The 16,588-nt window shown below is 51.5% G+C and overlaps 1 protein-coding gene and 1 pseudogene across 2 annotated transcripts; both read right to left on the minus strand.

The window, feature by feature from the left end:
* Positions 1-236: 236 nt before the first annotated feature.
* CTNS (cystinosin, lysosomal cystine transporter) lies at positions 237-16,583 on the minus strand. Of its 2 annotated transcripts, none has more exons than XM_033089173.1 (12): positions 16,480-16,583; positions 15,480-15,559; positions 11,510-11,588; positions 10,220-10,304; positions 8,843-8,946; positions 8,606-8,737; positions 5,311-5,410; positions 5,096-5,215; positions 3,836-4,006; positions 1,906-2,023; positions 1,537-1,651; positions 237-1,195 (listed from the first exon to the last, which is right to left on the minus strand). In XM_033089173.1, the coding sequence occupies exons 2-12, from the start codon at positions 15,538-15,540 to the stop codon at positions 1,078-1,080; spliced, it is 1,203 nt and encodes a 400-aa protein (XP_032945064.1). In that variant the 5' UTR covers positions 15,541-15,559; positions 16,480-16,583; the 3' UTR covers positions 237-1,077. The 2 variants fall into 2 exon arrangements, with proteins under 2 accessions (XP_032945064.1, XP_032945065.1); XM_033089174.1 differs by having other exon boundaries at positions 16,398-16,529.
* On the minus strand, positions 6,686-8,582 carry LOC117012755 (transcription factor BTF3-like; annotated as a pseudogene).
* Positions 16,584-16,588: the final 5 nt, after the last annotated feature.

The raw sequence follows: 16,588 nt of genomic DNA on the forward strand, positions 1-16,588 counted from the left end.
TGCAGAGACGTGGTATGTGTGGGACCTACCTGGCCCTCAGCAGGCAGGCGTCTCGCATTCTCCAAGAGGGTTCCCCTGATGAAATGCCGGGCTGGCACGCAGGCACCTTGGGATTGGTGAACTTCACAACCCCTCGCGTTTCCTTACACGAAGTGAGTAAGGCCGTCTCCCTAAGCCCTATATGGACTTGGTTCTGAAGCCAACACACCTGCCTCCTGCATCTGGCAAATGCTCAGTTTGCAAAAGGCAACAATCAGGTTTTAATTCAGAATACAGGCCCCTCACATCGATCTTGTAGTAAAAAGTCGGAGTGGATTGATAAACTCAAGGCATGTACAAGGCACGTTCTGGGACCCTCCCTGCCACAGCAAGGGCAACTGCTTGGGTTGGGAGGGAAGGAGGTTTGGGATCAGGGTTGGGCCCACGAGGATTGTGTGAGGTGGTCTCAAGTCCTTATCTGTTCAGGAGCCTTTGGGGCTCCTGAACAGCCACAAAATTGGTGGGTCTCAGGTAGGGGGTGGGGAAGTGAAGGAAGGGGGGGCCTGCCCTCCCCTCCATGGGAGCTACTCACCATTTGGCAGGTCTAAGAGGCCTCTAAGGCGTGTGTGTGTGTGTGTGTGTGTGTGTCTCCTGCACACCAGATGCGGGGTAAGGAACAGTGGGAGGGGCTCACATGGGGCCCCTGACTCTGGGAAAGTGGAGGCAGGCAGAAGGCAGAGGAAAGTAAGCCACTCCCAAAACTTCCCTCCAGGAAATCCAAAAGGGGTTAGTGTGATAAAAATCCCGAGAAGGTTGAGCATGACACCAGTTCAGGACCAATCTGTTGGCATCTCAAGGCCCAGAAATACTGCTTTACGAGGCCCTGGCCTGAGCCACCTGTAAGTGCAGGCGTGCGAGCTGAGTGTCAAGAAGATGAATGTTCAGAGCATGTGGCCTTCAGAGAAGGGACCCCAAGGCCCAACCCCAAAGTCCTAGCCGCTCTGCCACCAGCAATAGCACCTCGAAGTCCACTGGCTGCTTGGTCTCTGGGAACACAGCAGTGGCAGCAAAGCACCCTCAGCTCTCCCAGCTGCGAGGTCAGTCCTTCAAGCTGCTCCCAGAAACACTGGTTGCTTGGGGCAGGGCCTTCGGCTCCCAGCTCAGCGCCCAATCCTGCTTGGGATGGCTGTCAGAACCTGTATGTGCTGCCTGAAGCCTTAAAGAAAATAGAGACGGCAGCATCAAGTTGTAGGAGGCCAGATTTCTGGCCAGTAAGGCCGGGGAGGGGCTAAGTCTTCGGGGGAGGCTGCGAGGGGCCGCCAGCATCTGGCTTTTAATCTCGGAGCAGAGGGAGGTTTCTCCCTGGCCCTGGAGAGTCCTGGATGAAGGCAGGCTGGTTAGGATTTAAGGCGTTTGGCCCTGAGGAAGAGAGTGCTTCTCCACTGTCGGCACACGGAGCCAGCCCTGCACGCCAGACCACTTCTCCAGCCTTCCTGGGGGGCACAGGGCCCAGGCCGTTTCCACTGGGGCCCTGGGTGCTAGTTCACCTGTTCATACCCTGGTTTCTTTCTGTATAAGCAGAAGTGCTGGATGAAGAAGACAATATCGAAGAAGATGGAGAAGATGCCGAGTCCAAACTTGGTAGGGTCTCCAAAGATCAGTGTCCACTGGTCTGTGAACAGCCAGAGGGGACAGAAGCCGGTTTTAGCATGGCAGCTCCTGAAGCAGCTGGAGCACGTGGGGCTTCATGGTGGGTGTGTGTGTGGGGAGGTCCTCACCTGCCCAGAGAGTCACAAACCCTCCAGCTGCAAATGCCCCTAGGTGATCTAGGGGCTGGGGTTGCTTGGATGCCCAAGCTGCAGGGCTGGGGGTTGGGGGGCAGCCAGCCCCCAGCTTGTGCCTGCAGCCCACCGCTGGTTGACTCACCGTTGTTGTAGGACTGGAGGAACATCTGGAGGAGGCTGAAGCAGCCCCCAGTGAAGTCCAGAAGCACATTACCAATGCTCCAGCCCTCAGTGCTTTTGTAGTGAAAGTTCATGTAGGCCTGGCAGACAGACAGACAGAGATGAAGGGGCGTGAGGAGGCTGGGTGGCTGCCTCATGCACCTTGTGACTGCAGCTCTAAACAAGAGCAGCTCTAATTCCTCCCACTCGTGTGCTCTGGCCTCTGCTCCAAGGAACACAGTGACCTTTGGGCTCTGACAGCCCCGGTGGAGTCTGGATGGGTCCTGTAGTCTCATCGGCATGCACAGCAAACAGCCGCCTCCTCCTCCCATTCCTGCACCCCCGGCTCCAGTGGAGGGAGGCTGAAATGCTGCTTCTCCATCTTCCTCATCCCTCCCTGTTCTGGGACAAAGCCCTGTCCTGGTTTTCCAGCAACTCTGATTTTTCTCCTCACCCCCAATGAAGATTCTCCCCAAACTCAGCCTGGACTTCATGTTGTGCCTGTGAACTTGGGCTGGGGGCCCCGATTGTCTGGTTTGGAATCCCAGCTCAATATTGCAGCTTCGTTAGCTTGGGAGAGTTACTTGAGTTCTCCTAGCCTTGGTTTCCCCATCTGTAGCACGGACTTACCTCCCATTTCAGCCCTGGCTGGGTTCCGAGGCCTCTGTCTCAGACTCCCCAGGTCTAGTGGGCGAGTCCACTCGGACACCGCCCCCTCTTTCTCCTGCCAGTGTCCCACCTCCTTCTTCCAACACCAGCACCCTCTGGGTTGCTCTGAGTGGTGTGACCACTCTCCCTACCACCCGGGAGGGAGGGCCTGGCCTTGGTGGTGGTCTTCTCCTACTCAGCCACCAGCCAGTCCCTTTTCGTCCTCTCCCACCCTCTCCATACTTGCTGCCACCTCACGTCTTGGACAGTTCCAAATGTCTCCAACTGGGGCTCCTGCCTCCCAGGTTTCCTAGCCCTTAGGCTTTCACACTCAGGGACTGAGATACAACTTCCCTCAAGACCTTCCCCTCCTCTGGAGCCTTCACCCCAAGCCCCCTGGGACCTGGCCCCTCCTTTCTAGCTTCACTGCCTCCCATGCTTTCTGCCTGTGCTTTTGGGTAGGCTGCCCCGAGCCTGCCTTGAATGCCCCCTCCTCGTGTCCACAGAATTAAGTCTTGCTCCATCCTTAAGGGTCTGGCTCTGTTTCCATGTCCTTCCAGGAGCCCGGCCTTGACTCTGGCCAAAACGCTCTCCTTCCTGAGCTCCTGGAACACAAGGTTCCCTGTGCTGGGGAAGTTGGAAAGGAGCCTTCTCCGTTGTGAATGGGTGAGTCAAAGGAGGCCCAGGACTCCTAAGTGGAGTCTGCAGTGGCATTTGTTTCATATGTGACCCTGTCCCGGGCCATTCCAGCTATGGGGGAAGACGTGTTTGACTCGAAGTCCCTGGATCTGAATAGGACTGAGGACTCGAGGGAGGGGGCTAAGGGCCCACAAGGAGGACCCATCTCTGGATGGGAGGTGGAGGTCAGTGGTGGGCTCTCTTCTCCCCCTAATCTTTCCCAAGTATCCCACTGCTGCTCGTCAGGGACACCAGCTGTGGTAATGGGGGGCAGCACTGACGTCATTAGGAAAGCTGGGGTAGACAGCTGGGAGGGACCTGCACAACCCCTGACTCAGAGCGGAGCATGAGCTCAGAGAAGTCTCCACTGACTGCCTCGTGAGATTCCCAGCTCCAGGGAGGAGCAGGTGGCGGTAACAGACAGCTTTGTGTCCTGGCCCGCTCCTGCGGGGTTCACGGCTTCCACTGCGGCTTTCCATCCCCGTCTCCTCACCCTAGTCAGAAGCTGCCCCACAGGAGCAGGGCCTGGGGTCTGTATCACCCCCCTCACTCTAACAGCCATGTGAAAAGGAAGGCCCTGGAGGTACCTGTGGAAAGTACTTGACCAGTGTCACCGCGAGCTTGATGTAGGAGAAGCAGAAGAGAAACTGCAGCCATGTGATTGCCCCGACTGCGGCTATAACCATGACGATCAGCGCGAAGATCCAGGAGAGCGCCAGGAAGCCGATGGCAGGCCAGGACACACGCTGGCTGCCTCGCTGAGGGTGACGTGGGGAGGGGGCAGGGAGGGCAGGTAAGTGGGGGGAAGTGGGGGCACAGAGAGCCCGACACCAACATGGCCTCGTCACTATCAGGCTCTGTCGGTCCTTCTTGGACTTTCCAGAACCATTTGCTTCTTGTTTCCACAGTGCAGAACCAGGTGCCTCTCAGAGCCCACGGAGCAAAGGGTGTTGGGGACGGAACCCCCAACACGCTGGAGGCCTGGCACCTCATCCCCGCTCAGGCTTGTTCCACGATCCAGAGGGAGCCTGATCATCTCTGAAATCTGTCCCCGACCCCTACCGTTCCCCAAAGTAGGCCTCTTTCATCCAAGCTTCATTCACAGCAAAGAGTAAGAAAACCTAGAAGGTTTGTGAAGGTGGGGCCCAAGCATCTCCCAGCTGGCACTGTGTGTGCAAAAGGAACTCCCTGAGAAGTGGTGCACCCATAGGGAAGTGGAAGAAAATGTGCACGTCAGCCACCCCCAGAAACACAGCCTAACGATACCCTTCCCAGCCCCAAATGACCCTTTGGTAACATGGCTGAGTCCAGGCTCCTCAGCCTGGCATTCCAGACCCCTCAGGACCCTCATGAGCTTGCTCGCTGCACTGGCACCCTGAACCCAAGCTACCCCCATGTGAAGTCTCTTGGCCTTCAGTTGTCTCCGTGCTGGGCGGTGGCCCTCCTGGGCTCCCCCCACCCCGCCTTAGCCAGGGAACTCCACTCATCCCATGAAACACGCTAAGCACCATTTCCTTGATGCCCTCCTCCCCCTCCCTGGCTGGGTCAGGCCTCCTGTGCTTCCTGTGCTCTCCCCTCCCCCTCCGCTCCCAGCCTGCTGGGTCATCCCGCTTCTCTGTGGCCCTCACCCCAGACAGAGGGGGGCCCAAGGGCTTGGGCTCATAGGGCGGTCCCTGTGCCCAGCGCGGGGCCTGGCCTATTATCTTGGCCCCAGTAAGCAGGTGCCGAGTGAACAAACACGTGTGTGTCTTCTGTAAAACGGTAGGTATGGATGGTGGGTGGTGGTGGTGGGTGTTGGCCTGGCAGCCCACGGGGGGTGCAGGGCAGGTGCCAAGTTCACCTCTCACCTCATACAGGAAGCACTGCACCAGGATGACCAGGGTGAGGACGACCGCGTGCAGGCTGAAGAAGACATCATTACTCTCCACAGGGTTCACTCCATTGGGGTATTTGAGGAAAAACTGCTCCTGTTGGGGGGGTGGTGGAGAGAAGCTGAGGGGTGAGGGGTGGCCAGGCCACTGCACAGCTTGGGCTGGGCTGCGGTGGGCGGGCAGTGTCATACCTCAATGTGGGGCACCCAGAAGAGGCCGATGTTAAACACGCTGTAGGCTACGAAGCCTGTCAGGTTCAGGGTGACAAAGTCAAAGCTCAGACCAACAACACTGTGGGGCGGGGAGGTGGAGACACAAAGCAGGGCAGGGGGTGAGAGGCGCCAGAGCTCCCAGCACACGGGAAGGAAGGCCTGGCTCCCCCAAGCAGAGCATTGTCCTCAGGTCCCTCTCCATGCCACAATCGATGCCACCCCAGCCCACCCTCTTGGGAACCAGTTTCCTCTGTGCCCCAAGTCCTGGCCCCAGAGAGGAGGCTGGAGGCCTCTTGCAGAAAGGAGGCATCTCGCTCCCAGGCTCCCAGCTCTGCAGCCCTCTAAGAGGCCCACATGGCTCGGGTGACGGCAGGGGAGCTTGCATCCTTGCTGCAGGAAGAGGCAACCCCAGGCCCACTTTGTATGTATGTAGCTATGCATTTGACGTATAATTGACATATGATATCCTTGTCATTTCAGGCATACATCACAAAATGATCCCGATAAGTCTAGTTACCACCTGTCACCACACAAAGTTATTACACTGTTATTGACTATGTTTCCTATGTCGTACATCACACCCCTGTAACTTATTTTACAACTAGAAGTTTGTATTTCTTAACCCTCTTCACCTACTTCACCCACCCAACCCCTCCCCTCTCTGGTAACCACCAGTTGGTTTACTGTATCTATGAGTCTGCTTCTGTTTTGTTCCTGTTTTTAGATTTCACACTGTAAGTGAAATCATACAGTCTTTTTTCTTTTTTTTAAATTGGGGAATATTGGGGTACAGTGTGCTTCTCCAGGGCCCATCAGCTCTAAGTCCAGTTGCCATTTTCAATGTTTAGTTGCAGGGGGGTCAGCCCACCATTCCATGCGGGAATTGAACTGGTAACCTTGTTGTTGAGAGCTCGTGCTCTAACCACCTGAGCCGTCGGCCGCCCCTACAGTATTTCTTTTTATTGTCTGACTTATTTCACTTAGCATAATATCCTCTAGATCCATCCATGTTGTTGCAAATGGCTAGATTTCGTTCTTTTTTATGGCTGAGTAATAGTCTATTGTGTGTGTGTGTGTGTGTGTGTGTGTGTGAGACATCTTCTTTGTCCAGTTGTCTATGGATAGACACTTAGGTAGCTTCCAAATCTTGGCTATTGTAAATAATGCTGCAACGAACATAGGGATGCACATATCTCTTCAAATTAGTGTTTTCGTCTTTGGATAGATACCCAGAAGTGAAATTGCTGGGTCATGTAGCTCTATTTTTAATTTTCTGAGGACCATTCACACTGTTTTCCATAGTGGCTGCATCATTTTAAATTCCCCCCAACAGTGTACGAAGGTTCCCTTTTCTCCACATCCTCGCCAAAGTTAATTTTTTTTCTTTTTGATGATATCTGTTCTGACAGTTATTCTAGTTCTACGAAAAATGCCATTGGTAACTTGATGGGGATTGTACTGAATCAGTCAATTGCTTTGGGTTAAGTATGGACATTTTAACAATATGAATTCTTCCAACCATGAGCACGGTAGAGGTTTCCATTTATTTGTATCTTCGTCAGTTTCTTTTATCAATGTCTTCTGGTTTTCAGAATACAGGTCTTTCACCTCCTTGGTTAAATTTATTCCTAGGTATTTTAATTTTTTGGTCAATTGTAAATGGGCTTGGTTTCTTAATTTCTCTTAGTGTATAGCAATGCAACATAAATGCATTTCATCCACATATAAGCCAGGTGCCCTTTCAACCACTGTTTTTTGGCTGTGTTCCGAGTGGGCGAGTCCTTCCCTGATGCAAGTCTCTGCATCAAGGATGGAATTCCCTTCGTCATCGTGTCTCCATCTCTCCTACCCCTCTCTGTGTGGTCTCTCTATCCTTGGTTGTGCAGAAGCTGTTCAATCGGCCCCCAGTTCTTCGTCAGGAGGAAATGCTCTATATGTAGGTGTGTATTTGGTGTGTCAGTGGGAGGAGATGAGTTCAGGGTCTGCCTGAGCCCCTGTCTTGCCCTCGCCTCTCACTTTGCTTTTTATTTCATTTACTAGGCAAAGATTAACCTTTTTTTCAAACTTTATTCCCAAGCTTCTTCACCTTAATTAGCCACAAAGAATGATCTCTGTATAAGGAAAAACTGAGAAGAGCTGCAGTGTCCAAAGAGCTTGGGCTTAAAAATATGAGATCAAGATTTTATCAGCTCCATGAACAAAATTTTAAAAAGCAGTCATAATATAAAATAGCAGCTCCTAGTAACTTCCAAGTTTTCTCTTCTTCAGGAGTTGACTCAATTCAGTTTGCTTCATTCTTGGAAGCCTCATCAACATTCTCCACAAGATCCGGAACTTCAACATCATCCTCCTCTCCGGTAGCAAAGTGGTGCTTTTCCATCCCCAGAGGGTTTGGGCAGAGCTTCGGCCAGTCTCCTTGAACTAGTCAGACTGTGCCCCGAGCTGGTTGAAGATGCTGGGTAGCGTTTGTCAGCCGCTTGGCCTCACCGTGGCCTGTGATGGTGAGGGCTTTCGCTGCCAGAGAGGCCTGAATGTCATGGCTGTTCAAGTGGGTCCCTGTTCCTTGGTTTGGGAACATAGTCACCTCTTCAGTACCAAAGACAGTGTTTACCCCTAACTTCTTTAAGGAGAACTGAAGTTTTTTTTATCATCTGCTGTAGCTGTTCTGTGAACCACCTTTTTTCTGCCAGCAGCTCCTCTCCCACCAATGCGCACCGGTGCCTGCAGTTTGGCAAGTTTCTCCTGGTTCATGACAGTTTCTTTCATCTTGGAGAGGAAACGGGGCCGTGCAGGGGACTAGAGTTGGCGCTTAGTGGGTGTTGGGCAGACCAACTGAGAATAAATGCACACACGAGGTGATGCAAGACGGCAGCTAGAGCTATTTGTAAAATCAAGGTGGGAAGGCTTAATCAACAAGGCTGAAGGATCCAACTCTGGCATTGGAGCATGACTTGACTCTAACTCCTCCAGGACTGGATGGACCAGGAGGGCATATTTGGGTGGACTTCCCTCCCATCCAGCCCTTTCTCCACTTCACTGAGAAGCCCCATTTTGGTGTTTTCACAGGGAGTAGCTGGATCGGGCAAGAGACCAAATGCCCAGCAGTGCAAGAGCTACCATAGGTTCTTAGAGCTTTCACATTGACAACATTCTAGAAAGGGTGGGAAGAGAGAACAGCAGAGGGGGAAAGGCTGAACCCATGCTGCCTACAGGCTCTCTGGAATGCCCGTCACTCTGCCCCCAAATGAACCCGCACATATAGCTCAGAAGTTACCTTTTCCGCTTCCAGTTCTTAATCACCTGAGGGTAGAAGGAGACGGACCAGGCTGCAAAGTAGATCCAGCCAATCACCTGGTTTATGACACTAATGACAGTGTTGTGGATCACCAGGAAGCGTATCCTTGGGCTAGAAAGAATTTGGGGACCAGTCTGAGCTGAGGCTGGCCTTCTGAAGAACCCCCCGTTTGTGCCCAGCACGACCTCCCTTTGCATCATTTGAGGCCCAGCTTACCCAGTTTGGTTGGAATGATTTCCATGCAGAAAAACAGTAATTTGTCCCACATTTCGAGATGTCACTTGAAAAGAGGAATTTGTCACTCTGGGAGGCACCACAACCTGTAAGGAAAACTGAGTTTGATCCAGTGCCATGTATTTATGTATTATTTACAGGGCCCTCACGGAGTGTCTAGCTCAGGCTATGCACTCGGAAATGGAGGACAGATCACACAAGGAGCTTCCTTCCAGGAGCTTGCTAACCAAAGGGAGAAAACCACGGACCAACCAGCCAACTGGAACGCCCCATACACCTGTGTGTTAAGACTCACTGAGCAGAAAAATAGTTCTGCTCTCAGGTTTTCCCCTGTCTTATCTCTCATGGAAGATGGAATGTGTCTCTTCGTCACTAGCCATGTGACCTGTAGATCAAGCCAGACCTCAGAGAGACGAGTGCCAGATCTGCTGTTAGAACCAACAGTTTTTCTTACCCTGCAGCAGGCCTCAGCCCCTGGTGCAGGAGAAATTGTGAGAAAGGGCCCTGTTTAATGATGTGTGATGTTCGCCATGGGATGAGATGAGACTCCCTTCTCACACAAGGTCCTTTCAGGTAGACACCCTTCATCTGACCATGTTTCAATACTATCTGCTTGTTAGGGGGCTCAGAGCAGGTTGGCAGCCCATTTCTATAACCACACAGGGCCCCAGGACATGCCTCACGGTTATCAGTTTCATCCCTGCATTCATCTTGTCTGTTTTTAACCCTCCTTTCCTCTCCACACCACTGCCTCCCCTTTTGACTTTTTTAAATCTAGTTTATTGGTAATTGGCTCAAATCCTTGGTAAGGTAGAAGCAGGGTATATATTCACAGATAAATGCATAAGGGCTATGAATAGTTACTGCTGTGATACCAGACAGACGCTGACACTGCATTTTGGAAATAACACTCGACCTATGGCGTTTTACAGCAGTGCTTTGCGAACTTGAATGTGGACCCAAATCATCCAGGGATCTTGCTCATATAAAGATTTTGAATCAGTAGATCTGGGATGGGGATGCATTTCTAAAAGGTTTTCAAGCAGGAGCAATGCTGCTGGTCCATGCACACCCTTTGAGTAGCAAGGTCTTAGCAAGCCACCTTAAGAATTTCTTCTACATTCTCAGAACCATTTTTTTGCCTCAGATTGCTTACAATCAGCTTCCTAATTCCATCTATATGGCATAAAATATCAATCCTCAAAGAGACCAACAAAACTGAAATCAGAGATTTCTAGAATAAAGGGACAGGGGCAGCCCATGGTAAAAAACAAGGTAGCCTATTTCCAAAAGCACTTAATTAAAATGTGTTTTGTTACCCAGCAGCTGAATACCCATCAGTTAAGATTCATTACTTACTTCCTCAGGGAGCTCAAGGATAGTGATATTTTTTGAACGAAATGTGATTTCAAAAGTGATCACCAAGGTTGCATTTAATGGGTGCCTGTGGAGGACAAGAGTCTGATTACTGCTGGGAAGTTGGACACTGTGAGATCTCAACCAACCTTCTGTATTTCATATCGGACCGGTCATTTCTCAAGCAATTAGGATGAGGAAGTGCTACGACTTGGCCTGAAGGGTAGAGAGGTGGGCTCCCTGCTCCTTAGGAGTTTTCTCTTTATCAGGAGATAAGACGTCCCACTGGGGCCGGGTGAGAACGTGAGAAGGTGGGAGGCTAGCTGTGAATGCTAAATAAGGTGTCCAGAGGCTGACACGACCGGGGTCTCTGCTCTGGTGGGAAAGGCTTCTGAGAGGACTCCGGTGTGAGCAGGGAGCGGTCCGTGGGGGCCGCAAGCCTGGCTCTCGAGGCCTGGGTTACTTTGGAAGGCAGTGGAAAGCCACTCAAGGATTCTGGAGAGGGGACCGTTGTGGTGAGGGAATGATGTGTCAGATTTACAAGGTGTCAATGTGCAGAAGTGGCAGGGGCTGGGAATGGAATTCCGGGGTGTCAGGGAGCTGTGGTACCAAGGCTTTGGTTTGAGAACAGACTCTGTAGCAGAGGTGAGGAAAAGGGAGAAGGGTCAAGAGAAAAGGACAGGGTTCCAGACCTTCATCTTCAGGAATCCTTGTGGCTAGGAGGCAGGAGTAGGGCAAAGCAGTGAAGGATACCAAAGAAAAGGCAGGCTCTCTGGCAGTCTGGACTAGGTTGGCACCCTCATGTCTGAACCAGCGGAGGTCAGCAAGAAAAACTCTCAGACAAGGCCGAGCATGAGAGTCCCATGAATGCACTCCACCCAGTGAGTCCACTTCTGCTTTTGGAAACCGTCTCCGAAGTGCTCAGTTCCTTACTCCTGACCTTCAGGGCTCTCCTCAAATATTTAGAGCCTCAGAAAGGACCGCTCTGAGGTTTGGTATCAACTGCTGGTCACTCAAGGACTCTTCTCAGATGGGGAAAAGGCTCACGTCTCTGGCAAGAAGCCCCCTTCCTGCTCCTCCCACCGGAAACCAGGATTCAGCAGCTGGGGGGGGAGACTCTGGGACCTCGACCTGCAGCCCAGGGGTAGCACCTCTCTTTCTCTGGCGGGTCTTAAAGTGAAGAGGCAAGAGCATCACACTTGAAACAAGAACGGACTGAGCCAGGGGTCAGCCTTGACCCAGCCGGGGGGTGACCGAGCTGGGCTGAGGACAGCGCTGGGCCTGGGAACTTACTGAAGAGAGATGCTGATGTTCTCTGAGCTTCCATTTTCCAGCTTCACGGTGGGAGGAACAGTGAGGTTGATCACCGACTCTGGAAGGACCCAAATCAATGACATGCGTCATTAGGTCAGACAGCTTAGGCCCATGAGGAGACACTGGGACAAGGGCTCCTGTCATCTGAACTCGTGAGCTCTGACTCATGACAACCCCTGTCTTCAAGGTGCTTCTGAGAGGCAGAGCGGTGGGACTCGAAACCCAAGTCCTCATGATATTCTTTCACCTCCTGCTGCCAGAGACAGACAGAAGGAGACACAGGCCTGAGCAGGAGACGCTGTAGCTTCCTCCTCCCCAATGGGACAGGTTCTGAGGGTGTGCAGTTGAGTTACCAAGAGATAGTTTTAGAACCACAGAGCCCCAAAGCTGTCACACAGGATTCAAGCCACAATCTGGGATTGGAAAACATGGACTTGAATCACTCCTTCAGACTGAAATCTGAAGTGTCCTGTTTGTGGAGCTGTTATAAAATGGCCCTGCAGAACTGGTCCAGCCCCTTTTTATACTCAGACACACATGGGGTCCAGCTAACCAGATCCTGAAGAACCCCTTTTGGGCCTCCATACTAACCCGGCTCAACCTGTTCACTCATCCCCTCCCTGGGGTTGACTCTGCTGGGAGAAGTTGGGTGAACAAGACACACTGTTTCACTCGCAGGCAGTTAGGTGTTAACTCAGGATAAGGTAGACAAATAGGCCTCTGGGGTGAGAGAGGAAGTAGGTGTGGGAGGCCGCCCTGACATGAGTGAGTCTGCCTCTCTCTGACCTCTTCTTGTGTCTTTCGGACAGTCCCCACCCCACCCCACCCCTACTCCCAAGTGTGCTCAAAGCTCAAGGCACCTGCCCAACTCACCTCCCTTACCCTAGGTTATGCACGGCCTAAGGTGTGATCATGAATCTAGACTGGGGCTGGAATGGGGCCCCCAAGGCGAAAGCAGGCACTGAACTTGATGAAGATGGTCCTTGTGGGGCTTGTGGCTGCAGGCAGGGCCCAGGGCTCCCTCTTCCCAGACTCATCAAAGGCAGAAGATGAAGAACTGAAATTTTAGGTGCTCAGGTTGGAAGAGAACTTAAAAGTTTCCTGATTCAACCTCCACTCTCTGATCCCCTTTCTCAATACTCCTTCCTGGCAGTTTCTCTTTCTCTGCCTGGACACCTTGAGAGAAAGTAACTCCACCTCCTCCAAGGCAATGGGCCAGTCTGGAACTTGCACTCCGGAGCCTGGCTCTGCTCCCTGGGACCTCTCAGACCCTATCGGAGCCCCCTTTTCCAAGCTAACCCTGCATGCATGAATGCAGATGCAGGCGCTGTCCCTCGTCTGCAAGTCTCCAAGCTGACTCTCCCAGTCCTGGTCTGCAGTCCCCTACCAGGGTCCCTCAGAGTGGCATGTCCAACCCTAGCCCTTGCAGAGGTCAAGTTGCTCAGAGCAGAGTAGGATGGTCTGTCCCCTACATGTAGCCTCAGGGCTTAGAGGCAGCTTTGGCAAGTCTGCCTCTTTTTCACACTCATTGCTCTGGGCTTGCACAGCTGGGGTGGTAGGATTTAAGGTCCCTGCACCACACCAGATGAGCAAGACCCTGACAAGAGGGAGCCCAGGACAGGGATACTGGAAGTGATGCCAGGTAGCCACCAACACCTCTGGGTCTCTGGGCTGTGCTGTGGCTGTGGTCAGGAAGAGTGGGAGATCTCCATGGCCTCTGCTCTTTTCCCATGTTTACATTTTCAAAGAGGAGGCTGTGAACTCTCAAAGAACCAGATCAAGGAATGTTTACTTCCCTCTACAGAGTGCCACCGAAGACAATAGTTCTCAGCAGCTGAGAGACTGGGCTCTGAAGTCAAACAGATCCATCCTGGCTTTGTCACTTCCTCGCTGTGTGACCATGGGCAAGGTACTTAACCTCTCTGCCTGTTCCTCACATGTAAAATGGGGAGAATAGTACTACCTGTCTCACAGGGCATCGTGAAGATAAAGTGGTGCTATTTGTGACATTCCACATGGCCCGAGTGTTAAGTAACTGTTGGTGACTATTCTTATCATCATGTAAACAAGGCAGTACTGTTTGTTTGTTTGTTTGTTTGTTTGTTTTGGTTCAAGATGGAAGGCAGTTAGGAAGCTGGCATCGTATCCTGGGAAAGCACTTTTTAAAGTTTGCCATGGGGCACAAGTCTCTGGATACCACATCAGAATTACGAAATGAGTTTAATGGGACCACCCCAGGTTTTTCCTCAGGAGAGTCTGTTTTTTTTAAAATCTAATACTTACTGGCATCTCCTAATGTGCTCCTCACCCCATACCAGCCACTCAGCGACGCTGTGAACTCCCATTCTTTAATTATTACAACAGTGCGAGGTGGGAATTATGATTCCTATTTCAGATATTAAAAAACCCCGAGAATCCCAAGAGGGAAAGTGTCTTGCCCACACAGCTCAGAAAAGATGGCAGCAGGATTCAAATCTAGGCCCGTCTGGTCTAAGGCCCAGGTTCCTGCCACTAGGTTGCAGGGCCTCACGATTCCACCCAAGCACATCAGAGGCAAAATACTCTGAAGGCCAACCATCTTACCTACAGTCCCTGATGATCACTTTCCAAAGCAAAAAGAAGACAGACCCGGCAGAATGAGGTCAGAAAGCCAATTCCAGTTACTTGGTTGTTAGGGTGGCTTCCACTCTTCTTGAGAATGACATTCAGGAAAGGAGGTAAAGTGATAAAATGGAGCAGGGACCCTACACACGTCCCATCTTTGTTACTTTCTAGTTCTGTGACTTTGTGGAAGACTTCTACCCTCTCTGGGCCTAAAGTTTCCCTCTGTATAATTGAAGTGGGTTTGATCTTCTTCCCCAGAGAAATGCGTTAGCATTGTTAATGGAGCTTTACTTAAAGCCTGCCAAAGCATGTGTGCAAACACCCACTGGATCCCAGAGAGTATGACCCAGTAGGTCTGGAGTGGGGCTCTGGCATCTGTACTGAGAAATGCCAGGCTTCGTGGTCCGATCTTTCCTTTCCTGGAAATTGCTTATCCACAAGGTGTGACGGCAAAGTACCATGACAGCTTATCTAACAAACCTGGAAATGCTGATCAGATGACTGTTTCCTCAGAGATTTAAGAGGCCAGATAACTGTAATGTGCCTGGCTCTTGGGAAACTTCCACAGGATTTGTATTGTTTGTGCAAGGTTCATTTAAAATCTTTAGTCAGGGATTTTAAGATGTATCGGATTTTTGATAACAGCCAAAATAATGGTCATGGGGACCTAGGAAGGCTCAACACAAATTCCTTTTGTGGAAGGAATTTCAGCAATGCTTTGGACAATGAGAGAACTGATAATATGATGCAGGCCTCTCAGGGCCCTGCTCTGAAAGTCAAACTCTACAAGGATGTACAAACCTGACATGTTTGTTTGTTTTTTTGTTTTTGACAACCAGCCAGTGTTCTGTGAAGCCCCTAGCTCTGTTCCTCAGTCGCTCTCTAAGGGAAACGTTTTCTCATCTTACAAGGGTACTCTGGGCAGACTCTAGGTGTCTGTGGCCTAGCAGAGCCAGGCACAACAAGGTGGCCACAGCACTTGCTTCTGCAGCATCTCCCAGGACGTAACTCCCTGTGTGAGGTCCACAGGGCAGGGACAAAAGCCCTTCTTTACAGATAGTATCCCAGATTGTTGGAACTCCAGTTTGATTTTGGTGATACAGACAAGGTAATAGGGATTCCGGGGCAGAAGGCCAATTATTTATGGAACCAGCTGGCTCCCTGTAAAACTCCTAGACCCCAGACTTGGGTGTGTTCCACCATCCAGTGGCTGTTGGACCAAGGGGCAGGCAAGTACCCCTAATCTGGACAGTTCTAAACCCTTGGCTACAAACAGATCAGGCTACTTAACCACTATAGCACCATTTCCTTCTTTGCAAAGTTGATGACCCATTTCTAAACTTACCACATTTCTCTATGAGCTTCAGGGGAAAAAGGATAAAAATAATCAGCCAACTCTTTATCATGTTCCTCGATATCAAAGAACTAGGAAGAAAAACAAATAGCAAGAGAAGTTCAGGTTATAGTTGGATCAGCTCGGTAGCAAGTGGACAATATGCCACCTGGAACCATGAGATGGACAGTTCACAAAGGACTTTCACATACACCTGTGACCTCATGGGCTTTGCATCACCAGCTTGGAGAGGAGGACCGCAGGGAGGACTTATCTTTCTTTGATATATGAAGAAATGGGCTCAGAGAGACCATGTGGGTTGTGTAAGGCCCCACTCTGAGGAAGTGGGCAAACACTTAATTTTTCTCTTTCACTGCTTCTTGCAACCTAGTTAACAGAAAGGAAGAATGCAGTTTTATTGGCTAAGGGTTCTTTTTTTCCAGTTATTAAAACTGGTCAGATATTTGACTTTGTGAACCTATCAACCTTAAGGAAATTAATTTCGGTCCCTGTCCAAAGAGCCTAAATGTTGTTATTTTCCTCAACATTGTGGAAAAAGGCAGGGCCCAGTGGTCTTCCCTTCATTCAGCCAGAGGGAAGGGTGGGGGTCTCATCCTGCCCACACCCAGAGCTCAGCTTGGAGCTCAGTACGCCAAAAAGAATTCCTGGAATGGTCCTCACAGCGTGTCCCCTCTCCAAAGCAATCTGCAAACTCCGCGACTCAGATTCAGGCGGCAACTAAGCAGAAGGCGGACCTGCCCTGGGGCGGTGCCACTCACAGCACCCCGGTAGCCGGGTGAACTCTGCCTCTGCTCATCACCACCTGGGCCCCCGAACCTGGGGAATGTTCGGTGTCGCAAGGCCGAGATTGGTGGCAGGGGATGGAACCCTGGCGAGGCTGAGGGCTGGCTTTACGGCAGGCTGACCTACCGACTTGCTGCACCAGCCGCTGTTCCTCAGCGGGTCCACTTGGGGAATGGAGGGAGGCTGTCGGGGCCGCAATGGCTCTCACCTGCGATCCTCTGAGGTTCCGGGGACCGACCACACTGGACGAAGGATACGCTTCTGACTGTACTCGCTTCCCGGGGCGGGCTTGACTATGTGAGGGTTGGCCTGAAGTC

Source organism: Rhinolophus ferrumequinum, chromosome 21 (assembly GCF_004115265.2).
Source record: "Rhinolophus ferrumequinum isolate MPI-CBG mRhiFer1 chromosome 21, mRhiFer1_v1.p, whole genome shotgun sequence".
In the NCBI taxonomy this organism is placed as follows: Eukaryota; Metazoa; Chordata; class Mammalia; order Chiroptera; family Rhinolophidae; genus Rhinolophus; species Rhinolophus ferrumequinum.

What these genes read in the sequence shown, in the direction of transcription:
- CTNS (XM_033089173.1), bottom strand. Translation starts at nt 15,540, where the DNA reads ATGATAAAGAGTTGGCTGATTATTTTTATCCTTTTTCCCCTGAAGCTC. An exon ending in TGCAGTGCTTCCTGTATGAG is followed by an intron (nt 4,007 to 5,095) that starts GTGAGAGGTGAA and finishes CGTCACCCTCAG; the next exon opens with CGAGGCAGCCAGCGTGTGTC. An exon ending in CCTCCAGTCCTACAACAACG is followed by an intron (nt 1,652 to 1,905) that starts GTGAGTCAACCA and finishes GGCTGTTCACAG; the next exon opens with ACCAGTGGACACTGATCTTT.